The following is a 14407-nucleotide window of genomic DNA, read 5'->3' on the forward strand; positions in this document are numbered from 1 at the left end:
TTCACGCTGCCGCTTCCGGGTGGACGAATTTGAGGTCTTGAGTTTAGCCCCCTGGCGGCGCTATTCGTGCTATGTCAGTGCCGGTTTTGTAATACGCTTCGAGCTGCCGCTTCTGCGTGGACAAAGTCGAGATCTCGAGTTTACCCCTATTACATTACTGTGTCAGCCAATTGAAATCCACATATGGTTTGAAAAGAACAGCCAAGCAACGCCCGTGTCGCTATTTTCAAATCTTTTAGTTGGCTGACTTTATATGTGGACTAGCCTGGAAACCATATCATTGGGAGCTCCCTGGTATCTGTACGGCACTGGGAGTGATACCCAACCGCCCAATGGAAATACCGTGCATGGGGTGATTTTACCGGCTTGGATCAATTAGCTCGGTCTACTGAGAGGCAAAACTGACAGAAAACAGGATCAGTGGCCTGCCGGCAATGCATAGCAGACTAAGCCGTTCCGTAGAGACTGGTGACCATGCTATGTGTGGATATGTGTTCTCCGCTCCCTGTCCCCTTTGCCAGGCATAGGGAGCCACGGCGCTGGGAACACTGAAAGCTTTGGGTCGTGTTTCAACATTGGGAAATCTCGCGACCTGGATCGACAGAGGCAACAAATTCTGCTTTTCGTGCAGTGTTAACTATGACCAGGACGGTACTGTAAATACCCTAAACAGTTCATAAAATGAGCATGCAGGAACAGAAACGTTGTATCAAAGAAATGCAACTGTGGAAAAAGAGCAGCTGAAGCCTAGGACTTTACCACTGACCTGTGCAGGTGGGGACAGGTTTGTCCCAAGTTGGTGTCCCAGAGAAAGAAGTACACGTCAGGACACAGCGGCCTGCTTGGTTACATGACGAAGGTAACTCATAACCTGAGAAATAAGAAACAAAATCTAAATGGTACAAATTCCCTTCTGCATTAAGCATATTGGTAAGTCTTTTGAGTTTGGATTACAAACTCCTCAAAGTCTCAGCAGCTAAATCATAAAGATTCCATATCAGAGGCACCCATAAAACAACCATCACCACGATCAAACAGCAACGGCTAAGAAATTAAAACTTCAGCACAAATCCATTCAACTATATAACCTTCGTTTGCTCATTATTTAGGAGGCTGCTGCAGAAAGCCTAAAAATGCAAGACTTAGTCTTTTCTTCCACAAGCATCTATTACATTGAAAACACTGCCATGAGTTAAAAACACAAACTCACCATCATCACAGGAGAAGCTGATAGTACTGAAGACATTGAAGTTGTTGCCAATCATGGTTCCATTCATGGGTGCAGTCAGGGGTAGACAAAAGGTCCTACGGATAGCTATATCAAAACAGGGGAACATGCCAAAAATATTTACTCAAGCAACTGGTTAAAATTTTGAAATAGTTGTTTAAGCATCCGCTATCTTTCGTCAGTGACTAAGGAAAGATCTGGCAGATCTTGGTTTTATACAGAAACTCGGAATAGATATGTTAATGAAGTGAAGACAATGTCAGGTGGTTCAAAAGAATAGTAAGTCAAGACAAAGTTCTTGCAAGTTACCCCAAGTGTCTGAAAGTTCAATGCGTAAACCTCTTTTCCTGTTGAGGGTGGGATTGTACATTATCTCATATATTGCTTGAGACCCTAACTCCCCGTTTGAACCAACAGCATTCGCGGTCTAGGATATCTGTGGATTCTAGATTGAAAGAGTGTCCCTGGTTGTGTTGTAAATGGTGGAAAATGGCTGAGGAGTAGCCGCTTGCACCCTTTCTGCAATGTTCATTGTACCTTTGTCTTACATTATTAGAACATGCTGCAAGAAATAATTTCTAGTTGCAAGAACAATATTCTTTAAGTATTGATCCATTATCCATAAGAATAAAATTCTTAAAGCAAGAAAAATACGGGTTTCTTGAATTTGCTCAAAACAGGGACTTTTTGAAATTCTTGTACACAGAATAATATGCTTGCTCTAAGATAAATCTTCTTAGTACGAGAAAAAACAAGGAAGAACAAGAAAAATAAGAAATTGCATTTTTGGTAGTGTAGTGGCCGACTATAGTCTCCCCAATGTACATGTTATTGCAGTTGGGTTCCCCACATTTGATACCTTAGTGAGGACGGTCTTTTGGATGGAAGTACGGGATGGAAGTATGGGATGCATGTAGTCATATCCCGTCACCGTGTGACTTCATTAACCAGTTTTTGCCTGAGAGTTGAGTAAGGTTTGAAGTTAGAGGCAATGTTGAAGTTTTCCGACACCCCTCGGACATACGGATTGGTTAATTTGTTGACCCTGTTTCTGACTTTCAAAGTTTGCACTAGCATGTTTTCTTAGACTGGTCAGAATGTTTGAGAGCTTTGTTGAAGGTCCAATTTTGATAGCCACACTTGGCTAAGGCCCCACGGAGGTGTCTATATAATTATCCTCTGTTTTGGTTTGGTTGACGTGATGATGTTGTCTGCTCAATGAAAGAGAGTTTCAATCACTGCTAGTTTGTGTTCCAATGGGTGGTGGGGATCAAAGGCCAGATACTGATCAGTATGGGTCGGTTTCTGGCAAACTTCAAACTGAAGGTTGCCATCCTTCTCTATGATGGTTTTAGTGTCTAGGAAGGGGAGCATGTTGTCATGACTTGACTCCTGTGTGAACTTGATGTTGTCAACTACCTTGTTTATATGGTCAAAGAAGTCGTCAGCCACTCTCTTTTTAAGCCTACATCAAGTGTCGTCCACATAGCGGAACCAGTTGGCTGGGGAAGTATCATTGAAAGTACTGAGGGCTTTGTTCTCAAACTTCTTCATATATAGGTTCACTACAATGGGCGATACCGGTGATCCCATAGCACAGCTATGCAGTTGCTGGATAAACTGTTGTTTGTAAGTGAAATATGTACACCCTAGGCAAAGATCTAGCAGTTCACATAGGTGGTCCACAGAAAGGTTGGTTTTATCTGCAAGTGTTGTCAGCCTCCAAGGCTTCCCAACTACTGAGACCGCCTCCTTAGGGGGGATGCAAGTGAAAAGCGAGCACACATCATATGAAGTGATGATTTCATCTTCTGCTACATTGATGTCTTTGATTTTTTGGTTAAAGTCTGCATTATTCTGTACATGGTGTTGAGACTTCCCCACTAATAGCCCCAAGATCTTAGCTAGGAAAACTGCTAACATGTAAGTGACAGTTCCTATACTGGAGACTATGGGTCATAGAGGGACGCCGGGTTTGTGAACATTAGCTCCTAAAGCAACAGGAGCCAACTGACTTCATTAACATATCTATTCAGAGTTTTGGTATAAAACTTAGTTCTGCCAGATCTTTCCTTAGTCACTGACAAAAGATAGCGGATGCTGTCTGAAACGTCTGACTAGTACTGTTTCAAAATTCTATCCAGTTGCTTGAGTAACTATTTTTAGCATATCTTATTACCTGGATGTCTAACCTTCATTAACGTAACAGGGGAACATGGTTGACAATAGCAAAAGATGATGCTTTCTTGTGCTTGTACAAGTAGAAAGGAGCATGTATATATGTACGCAGTGGAATCTTCTGTGTCTATATTCTGTATCTGTATCCATACACCAGCTTCGTAGCCACATGGTTACATTACATAATTAGGAAGACCTATCACACCAAACCTATGCCAAAATTGCAGCAAGCATTGTTCAAAGCTATCTAGTGAGGATGCCCCTATCTTATGCATTACATATTTATCTGACATGGCTATAGACAGCTTTGTGGTATAACTGACATTTGTAAAACATTTCTGGCCCAAACTGATTTCTCTATCTGTCACATCAAATCATTCCAGATTAAGTACCTTGGTAGCTCAGCTGAAAACCATCCCCACCAATCGAGGAGTCACTATGGAACACGATAGTCATCCGGTTGCCACTGCTCCTGAGTGGTGCGGGCAGGTTGCCCTGCTCAGACAGGTGGCCAGTGTACTGGTCTCCCAGCTGGGCTGAGGAGTTGGTCCCATCATATACGTTCATGTAGTCATATCCCATCTCAGTCTGGAAACTGAAATATACATGCAAGAATTACCTATCATCTCTGGTATTACCAAATGTTGATAGAATACCAAATGTTGATAGAAAAATTGTGGAAATTAGAGATGATCTCTTAGCACAGTTCTAGCTTGCCATGAAGGAGTGAGAAGATTAGTGACAGCATGTAAGCATCAAGGACAAATTTACATAATCATACTATAAGGTTGCAGACCACAGTATTTCTCCTATAGGGATTTATATAGTTAAGGATCCCAAGGTGAGATGCTTCGACGCTTGAAAATTTATAGAAAGGTGCAGAATTAGGGTACCAGATTTTTATATGCTTGACTTCAAGGTTCAATCTACAAAATATCTGCAAAATGAGGTTGAATTTGCCGGCTCGTTCTCTTTTAAAAGCCACTTTGATATGCCCCCCGGCGGAGGTCACCGTACTGCAGGCGACTTACAGTAGTCGGGCGGTAACAATATCCAGGCGCGAATCCAACCCGACCGAACAAACATCGTAATCAAACTCGTACTGTCTCAAAACTGACGTATTCCTCTACCATTCACCACAGTTTCAGCCTCGCTAACGTGCACAGAAGAAAAACTACGGCCTTTTCAAGCAATGTGTCGCACTACTTCATACCCGAACTACTATTGTCCACGGGGGTCGCCCATTAATACTGTGTTCTGCGACCTTAAGACGACCTTGACCTTGGTTTTCTTTTGTTCATGCAATGTAACAGGTTTAGTTGAAGAAGTGTACCAAAGCTTTTTGCAAACATCCGAACGGTTGCCGAGATATCGCCAGCTTTGCACTTCAGGACCTGGCATAGGGGTAGACCCAGGACAAGGCCTATATGACGGGCCATTTATTGCTCTCATTATCTAGACAAATTTACTATTCTGATGGGGTTTTTTTTCATGGAAGGTATCATTTGTGTATATTCTTAAGTTCTGAGTGATTTTAGGTTAGGTTCATGGTTAGTTACGACAGAGAGGGGGGGGGGGAGAAGCAGTGTCCGGGTCCACACCAAGTCCTATAGTTAAGGATAGGGGGCGGTCTTAGAGGCCGTTGCCATGGCAACGGCGGGTCTGGCGGCAACGAAAACGACCGATTTCAAGTGAGTCGACGTCAATTACTGATACACCAGTAAAATTTGACCGAATGCAACGTTTATGGCCAATCCCCGCTGGGGGTTAAGGTTGCAGACCACAGTATTTCTCCTATAGGGATTTATATAGTTAAGGATCCCAAGGTGAGATGCTTCGACGCTTGAAAATTTATAGAAAGGTGCAGAATTAGGGTACCAGATTTTTATATGCTTGACTTCAAGGTTCAATCTACAAAATATCTGCAAAATGAGGTTGAATTTGCCGGCTCGTTCTCTTTTAAAAGCCACTTTGATATGCCCCCCGGCGGAGGTCACCGTACTGCAGGCGACTTACAGTAGTCGGGCGGTAACAATATCCAGGCGCGAATCCAACCCGACCGAACAAACATCGTAATCAAACTCGTACTGTCTCAAAACTGACGTATTCTTCTACCATTCACCACAGTTTCAGCCTCGCTAACGTGCACAGAAGAAAAACTACGGCCTTTTCAAGCAATGTGTCGCACTACTTCATACCCGAACTACTATTGTCCACGGGGGTCGCCCATTAATACTGTGTTCTGCGACCATAATGAAGACTGTAGAAGTTATAATTCAGCACCAAGGGGAAATCTACATAATCATACTATAGCGGTGACTGTAATGATTCAGCACCAGGGACAGGTCTACACTATCACACCATGGTGGTGGGCTGTAGTAGTGATCATTCAGCACCAAGGACAGGTCTACACTATTGTACCACAGTGACAGGCTGTAGTGGTAATCATTCAGTAGAAGGACAGGTCTACACTATTACATGTATACCATAGTGGTGGGCTGTAGTAGTAATCATTCAGTACTAAGGACAGGTCAACACTATGATATAGTGGTGGGCCGTAGTAGTAATCATTTACCACCAAGGACAGGTCAACACTTGAAAGGCAACATTTGCACGAGCAAATACAACATGTTTCGTCCATTTCCCTCCCCATGCAAAAATCACCCCTATGCAAAAATGGAGCATTCCAAAATAACGTTTAACTATTATAAAGTAAGACCATGTAAAGACCATTGCAAATATCAACACCATCCAGGCTAACGTTTGTTATATGTCTGCAATGTTGGTATTTGAATAAAGAATTAAATTACAGACCAGTCAGAAATGGATCTCTTCCAACTTGAAACCCTATGCATGGATGGGCTCTTCCAGGTACCCATATTCATACTGGACCATTAAAAAAACACCTCCACGGCTCCACCAAAAAACCTAGACCTTTTTAATAACCAACCAAGTCCAATATCAAATTTTTCTAAATGTCCCTCTCATACAAGAATGGATTCTTCCAGCGGTGTATGGACCAACAAGCATCATGCAAATTTCAGAATGTAAACAACTAGAATCTTGCTGAAGAGATAGAATTCTTCTTCTAGAATTGTCCGCAATCCGAGGGTCCAGACAATTTTGCATTACACAGCAAACAGTTCTTCGGAGCCAACTCAGGTTTTGCAAAAGTTTCACAAATTTCTGCAAAACGTGCCGCAAATTTCTGATGCGTATTTCGTGACCTGTACTGTAACACTGACACATACCACCATTACAAAAATGTTGCTTAAGAAAGGATACACAACCATTTGTAGGTGAAAACAAGTGATTGATATACATACATACATACATAGGAATATAGAGCAATACATTTATGTCAAAAACCACCACCAGAGAAGTTTCCTGAACGAAGGCGTAGATTTTGAATCTTATCAATTGCACATAACTTCAGTATGCCACAGCACTAACAACACAAAGACAGGAGCCAGAGGGTAGTGAAGTTGTGCCTGTCTGCACCTGGCAGATTAGTGCTCCTAATTGCATTGACTACTTCAACCAATCAGCGCAAATTTGATAAATCCATGGGTGTTTGAAAGGCGGTCTCTCTCATTGGCTAAACGAATTAGTCCACCTGGCCACATGGTCAACATCATATATGGTCATATGAGGAAAATAGCCAGTTATCTCCCAAAAATACCCCACAAAATTGTATATGCTGGGGGTATGTGCTAACTCTACCTGTATACCAAATTTCAGCCCACTTGGCCCAGGGACTACTGAGATGAATCGCTTTGAAGATTTGAAAGGAGGAGAAAGAAACGTGACCAAAAACAATATGTATCGCCTATACCTACAGTATGGGCGAAACATAACTATGATACCATAGATCTCGAGGAAGGCTGTAACAGTTATAGTGCGCTACCAATTGGGTCATGACCACTTTGGGTCATCCAAACATATCGAGGCGTAATATGTAAAAGGCAGTTCCCTTTAGCAATAAAAAACGACTGTCGTCACATAAGTATGTCCTTTAGTCATGACTCTCCTTTATACAAAGTAATGAAATGGGTTTACATTACAGCAACACAACAGAATAAACTCCTGAAGTCATAACAACAAGTTACCTGGAAGTGTCATGCATGACATACATGTATTCCATATGTAATTTGACACCGGGCACTTCATGAGTTTTTTCTAACTCTCATGATAGCTAGTATTTTTTTAAAGTAGCTGACATTAAACTTTTCTTTGTTATTCAAACAATCTATGGCCATTCAAGGTTTGAAACTATAGTTCTAGGAAGTTCCAGCAACCCCCTCACCTACGTTACATTTTCGCTTGTCAAAACATAATTGCCATGCGTTTATCATGTGAACTTCACGTGCGGTTCAGCGTGGATGAAACTGACTGCACTGCATTGTTTTCTTCAATCGCGTCAAGCAAGTGGTGGGACAAACATAGTGACTTTACTATTATTAGTCTCCTCACTGTCATTTTCCCAAGAACTACAAATGATGTTTACTATTATTAGTCTTTAGACTACTTTGGACAATCCATGTGCAATTTTTTTCTGATCTAAGCTCTTCAAGTTTAGTTTTGATTTCTGTTGATGTTTGTTTAGTTTTGTTTTCCTTTGCTAGAGCAGATATCATGATTTCACCATCCCCATCTTGCCCAGATGACTCCTGCAGATTTTCCACCTCAGAAGACATACCTCAGAAGACATGACACAGGTACAGCTTCAAATACCCAGTTATAACTGTAATGGCCTTGGTAATTTTATCAAACAGAGGGAGACTTTACTTGGAGATAAACCATACAATATTATTTGTCTTCAAGAGACCCACTCTACCTTACCTGTTGAGACTGTGTGGCAAAATGAATGGAGGGGGATCCATTGTATTTTCACATGATGGCACTTCTAGTCAAAGAGGTACAGCCATTTTATTTAAAAACAATGTTAACCCTGAAATCCACCAAATTAAGAAAGACAATGAGGGGAGATGGGTTATTTGACTATTGATAATTATAGATTTTGTTTGGTCAACTTGTATGCTCCAAATGAAGATTCACCTGAATTTTTTACAAACTTGTCTGTAGAATTAGAGAATTTTGAAGAGTGTAATGAAAATCTGATAATTACAGGTGATTTCAATACGGTGCAGAACCCTTTACTAAACTACGCACAAAAAGTTTGGAAACTTTACTTTGATTGATCATATTTCCATTGTTTTTTTATCAATTTCAATGTATTATATATCGTTGGAAAGCCTGTGTAATTTCCTTTCCTATGATACCCTACTCATTATAATTGCAATCTAATGGAGCGAGCACCAGGCCTGCTTACGCGAGTGGGTTGTAGAAAAAAAGTGCCCAAATTTCCATAATAGTGTCAAACACCTAGCGCAGCGCCAAACCCATTAGTGGTGGTGTCGTCCAAATCGTGAATGGTGGAATGTTATGTTCACAGCTACAGATAAGAGAAGGTTTATTTCGACTGTTGGATGGGTAAATTAAAGTGTTGGGGCGGCGAGGAGAACCCTATGCTGACTGTTACACAGATAGACTGACTGTTTGTTGGGGTCAGTGTTATAGTGTGAGGCAGTACAACGCTAACTGCCAGCGGAAAAAAACAGGCTAATCATCCTAAGCAACTTTGATGTGTCGATATAGAGACACCTTTCTCCATCCAGTCACATTTCCAAGATCCTTATCTCTGCAATATGATTATGAGACTGGGTGCCATTCTGCAAGATGATAGTGCACGTCCATACAGAATGAGTCTGTGAGAGTCATTTCAGACCACCTCCAGTACCTATGCAGGAATACAGAGGATAGAATGGCCCTCCTGCAGCCCAGATCTTAACACAAATTGAACACAGTCTCAGACTCTGTGATCACTGATCAGCTTGGGCGAGCTGTGCATGCAGTTGTGATCAACAGAACAACACTGGTCGACCTGGGACGACTCCTTGTGGAAGAATAGCCAGGGGCCGCGTACCAAAACTGGTGACAAGCATGAGGAGGATGTGTCGGGCTGTGTAGTCAGTATTAAGCCACCCTCATCATAACTGAGGCTCCTTTACGCATTTTTTTTTGGGATGAAGACTACCCTTGGCTTTCATATTAATGTGTTTTGTTGATTCAAGTTTCACATCACCCTCGTACAAAAGACACGTGCTACCAGCAGAAGACAAAATACTGAATTGAGCGTTTTACATTTAGTAGGGTAATTTGGGCACTTTTTTTAGTCGGGCCTAAAATAGCTTCACGCTCCAAGTCTCCCTGTCCATACAGATAATTGACAAGATAGGAAGCGGACGAGGATTCACGTTTGGCGGGAACACAACCGTTTAATTATGTAGTAAACAAATACACGAACTTGAACTTCAACATCATGTATAAAAGACATATGGGAATAATTTTCATCCAGAAATGTTAACAAGTACATAGGTAAAATCCCCATGGGATTTAGACAAATGCATGAACTTGAACTTCAATATCATGTATAAAAGACATGTAGGGATAATTTTCATCCAGAAATGTTAACAAGTACATAGGTAAAATCCCCATGGGATTTAAAACTTTGGGTCAATGTTACACAGCGAATTCAGAAGTGTCAGTGACATTGAAAAATGATGTAACTATATAAACACATTTAAGCATATTACAGCGTGTCAACTAAAACCACCAAAAGCTCACTAACTTGTGAGCAAAGGAAAAAACACCCAATCGGGAGCTAAATGCGACGAAAGCATGCACTAGCGCAGGATACAGAGGGTGGAATGTCTAGTGGGAATAACGGTTTCTCTCAACGGGCAGGTGTGGCACGATGGCGTAGCGCACACTTCTGTAGTATTGAAGATTCCCGAATGGACTGAGGTGTAATCCGTCATTCAAAAAATAATTGGGGTTTTCCTGCCATAGCTTACAGTGCCACCATGTAGTAGCATTCGGAATGACAGCAATGAGTGGGCGCAATGTCTCACGGAAGGCTTTCAGGCGTTCTGGAAAATCCGGCATGTATGGAGGCTGTTTTAGTCGCCATAACGGCTCAGCTACTATAATAGAACGCACAGATGGAATTTCAGCCACGGTCCTCACTAAGGCCGCGAGATTATGAGCGATCGCCTTGGGCGATAAATACGGCCTACACAAATCATTGTGACCAAGTTCTATATACACGATATGAGGGCATGTAGCCCTGAGGTACGGTAATGTCTTAGCCCGATACCGCGGTATTGTACAACCGGGAAGGCCGGAAAGGTCAATGTCTACGTTAGACAGCCAGAAGTCGGGAGACACGGCCCTTCCTGTAGCTGTCGTTGTACGTCTCTTGATAAATGACTCGAGACGGGTTACAAAACTGTGCCCCGTAATAGCAACACGGGTCGGAGGATGTGTCATAACTTTTAACTGTGACTCACCCCTTTAACAGCGTCTGCGCGGTGTCCAAGTGTATCGTCTGTGGTTCAATCGGCCGTCGGCAAGGCGACTTCCTCGGCCTGGAGTTACGGCACGGCTGCTTGCGGCAAAGGAATGTCAATTTCACGTAGGAACAGTTCTCGTAGGCACGATAACTCTCAACGGGGGCGCAGGGACGTATTGTTAGCAGCGGACGAACACCAAGGGCAAAGTTCTCAGAAAGTTTGCAGCAGAGTGTAGCACAGTTCAGGGGCACCGAGCAGATCACGGGCGGAAGAGTAGTTCTCCTGCGGTGTGGAGCACAGTTCAGGAGAATCGAGCAGATCGCGGGTGGAAGAGCAGTTCTCCTGCGGGACACCACGGGTGGGATCGAGATGATCGCTGGTAAGCACAGGTCAGGAGCACCGAGCAGATGACAGGCGTAAGAGCAGTCCTCCTGCAAAAGACCACGGGCGGGATCGGGGACGATCAAGGACAACGTAGCGATCAGTTGGCGAGCGGGAGAGCAGTCCACGGCCGGGATTGGGAGGGAGCCAACACGTGCGGGCGCCCACGGGCCGGGTCTGGAACGATCAGGGCACCGCAAGATCGAATGGCAGGCACAATAGAACTCCGTTAACGGGCGGTGACAGATTAACGAGCAGAAGAAACCGAATTGGCAATCGCAAGGAATAGATGAGAAGATAGATCCAAATAGATGAAAAATTTGAGGATCATGTGCAACCTCTAGCGTGAGATTTGGAAGAATGACCGCGTGGCAGGAAGAATGGGCAAGTCTCCTGTGTCCGGTCAGACCACCTTATTTTAGCCAATCAGAGGACGTCGCGTTTTCAGAAGCTTCTGACCATCTGGAACCAATTTTTGCTAGGGATGCTCTCCGCTCAAAGCAATCTTTATGAGACTTGCTCGCATAAGCAGGTCTGGTGCTCGTTGTATTAATTAACAACAATAATAAGTTAAGTATCATGGGAAAGAAAATCATAAAAGCTTTTCAATGATATATAAATCATTGAAATTGATCAAGAAACAACGGAGATATGATCGACCAAAGTTAAGTTTCCGAACTTTTTGTGCGTAGTTTAGATAGGTACTCTACAAACCGTTCTTATCATACTAAAGCTTTAGAATGTATTTCAGAATTGAAGTGTAAATATGACCTGTATGATATATGGCGTTTTAGGAACCCTAATGTAATCAGATACACATGGAGAAGAAGAACACAAGCAAGTAGGATTGATTATTTTTTGATTAGCTTTTCCTTAGTAAATAGAGTGAGCAAATGTGTAATTGAGGACAAATTTAGATCTGATCATAATGTAATTGCATTATCCTTTATTACTGCAGAATTCCCAAGGGGAGTTGGAAAAATAAACAATATCTGTCCAGAGAAAGAGAATTAATTGATAACATTAACATTTTACAAAGAGAAATCGATAACATGCAATCTCCCCCAGATTCTATTCTTGATGATTTGGACAACAAACAAAAACAATAAGAGTTACTGTATAATCAACGTTTGCAAAGAATTTTAGTTAAATCCAAAGCTCGATCGATGGAATTGGTACGGGATTGCGCTCCAGGCGGAATTCCGCGGGATTGCACCGGGGAGGTCGGGAGCTGGCTCCTCCCACAGTGTAGCGCGTCTGCCTGCGCTTGCGCATTGGGTGACCTTATGGGGAGAAGTGGTGGCGTCAGCTTCTCTTGGAAATTTTCAGCATTTTCATAAAATTTTAGTTCTTTCATCTTCGAGAAACGTCACAGAAGATGCTCGGGGCCGGGAAGAGGAAGACGAGGCCTCCGAGAAGATATGCGGATTAGAAAGACGAGAAGTAAAAAGGACAGAAAAATGTTTGGAAAAACAGATGATGTCATGGCTGGTTCCGATTCCCGCCAAAACCGTCATGTGACGACTCCCAAGTCTCGCCGAACCTCGCAGGATATCGGCGGCCATGTTGGGAGGGGAAGATCGCGTATTTGGGCTAAAGAACTGCGAGCCTTCGCACGGATGGGAGAAGACTTAAACCACAGAGCGAACGCCTCACCGCCAGCGCCACATCGCCGGAGGAGACACGCCAGGGTAGCGAGCGGCTCATCGTCAGATTCGGTTCCATCGAGAGGTAGGTCTCCCTCTACAAGGCCGAAAACTACAAAGATAAAAAGCGGTATTTTGCGCAAGGCGACTGATGAAGTTAAAAGGAAGATCGAATGGCAACAAGAAAGATTGCCATGCACAAAGGATGGTGGAGTTCAATATTTCGACATGAAGTTACGCGAGTATATGGCCGGAGAGATGGACATTATTTTGTCCAGGAGAACCGACGAGATACAGAGTCAGCGTCGGTTAGAGCTCTTGCATTTCATGGTTTTCGAAATAGGCGAGTATGGCTTCAAGGCAGTACTACAGTTCAATGCTCATGTGCTGAGGAGAGACTTCGAGGAACCTCGGTTCATGAAAGAAGTGCTGAGGGAGAAGATGCAGCATCTAAGAAGAGAGGAAGTCAAGTCGCCTGGGTCTTCAGCTAAGACAGGGAGTTCTACTGACATCCGGGTGTGTTACCCGTATCAGAGAGGGGAATGCCAGGCAACTGTGGATGAAAGCAGGGCTCATTCCAGCAAGAGTGGGAAGTTGTACCACTACTGCCAGCCTTGTGCTAAGTTCAGACCCTACTTGGGTCATCAGCTGCACCCAGCATCAATGTGTAAGTACAAGGATCCAGATTACAGGGCAAAGCAGAAGACCGTCGAGAAGGACGAAGCATGACTAGACATAATGAATAGGAATACATTTGATCGAGACAACATGAGGGAATTTATTCACAACGAACTTACAAAACAGTTACATGAGGAGGGGGGAGACTGCTCAAATGCCCATTATGAAGCCACCCGATTATCTTTTGCCAATCAGCCCTTTCTCTCCGATTTCTCTGACGAATACGCGTTACACAGTTACACGACGCCACATGACCTTACGAGTACTGACTTTTATACTATACCGTTAGGTCAACTCATGATGATACGGATATGGCATGTCCACAGCCGTTACACGCCACTAGTATTTCCTTTAGCAGACCAATCTTAGTCACCACGGCCGAACCATGCGGTGGGCCGTCACCCACGGTGTCAAGCAGCGTCCACATGGAATGTGTTGCCAGGACTACAGCGGTTTCACATGGCGAGCCTTATCCACGAATGTCGTCCACGATCTCCGGCATACATCCGGAATCCATGGTCGCGTTACACAGTCACGTGACACAGCATGACTTTACAAGTATTGACTACCACGCTCCTGCTAGGTCGGTGCATGACACTACAGCTATTGCATTCTCACGGCTGTTACCCACGGTGTCGTGTGTTGACAACACGCAAGCGATCGAGACTCATGTGGTTTGCGCTCACGACGCCACTAGTATTTCCTTCAGCGGACCAATCTTAGTCGCCACGGCCGAGCCATGCGGTGGGCCGTCACCCACGGTGTCAAGCAGCGTCCGCATGGAATGTTTTCCTAGGACTACGGCGGTTTCACATCGCGAGCCTTATCCACGAATGTCGTCCACGATTTCCGGCATACATCCAGAATCCAGGGTCGCGACA

The 14407-nt window shown here is 43.6% G+C and overlaps 1 protein-coding gene across 2 annotated transcripts in view; it reads right to left on the minus strand.

Moving 5' to 3' along the window:
* The window catches only part of LOC136427445 (CUB and sushi domain-containing protein 3-like), a 328428-nt gene that overhangs the window by 201788 nt on the left and 112233 nt on the right, over positions 1-14407 (minus strand). For both annotated transcript variants that reach the window (XM_066416298.1, XM_066416299.1), the window contains exons 28-30: positions 3799-4001; positions 1211-1315; positions 767-871 (exon numbers count right to left, since the gene is read on the minus strand). In XM_066416298.1, the coding sequence (XP_066272395.1) occupies positions 767-871; positions 1211-1315; positions 3799-4001 (413 nt within the window). The remainder of the gene's footprint in view (positions 1-766; positions 872-1210; positions 1316-3798; positions 4002-14407) is intronic.

This window comes from Branchiostoma lanceolatum, chromosome 2, assembly GCF_035083965.1.
Source record: "Branchiostoma lanceolatum isolate klBraLanc5 chromosome 2, klBraLanc5.hap2, whole genome shotgun sequence".
In the NCBI taxonomy this organism is placed as follows: Eukaryota; Metazoa; Chordata; class Leptocardii; order Amphioxiformes; family Branchiostomatidae; genus Branchiostoma; species Branchiostoma lanceolatum.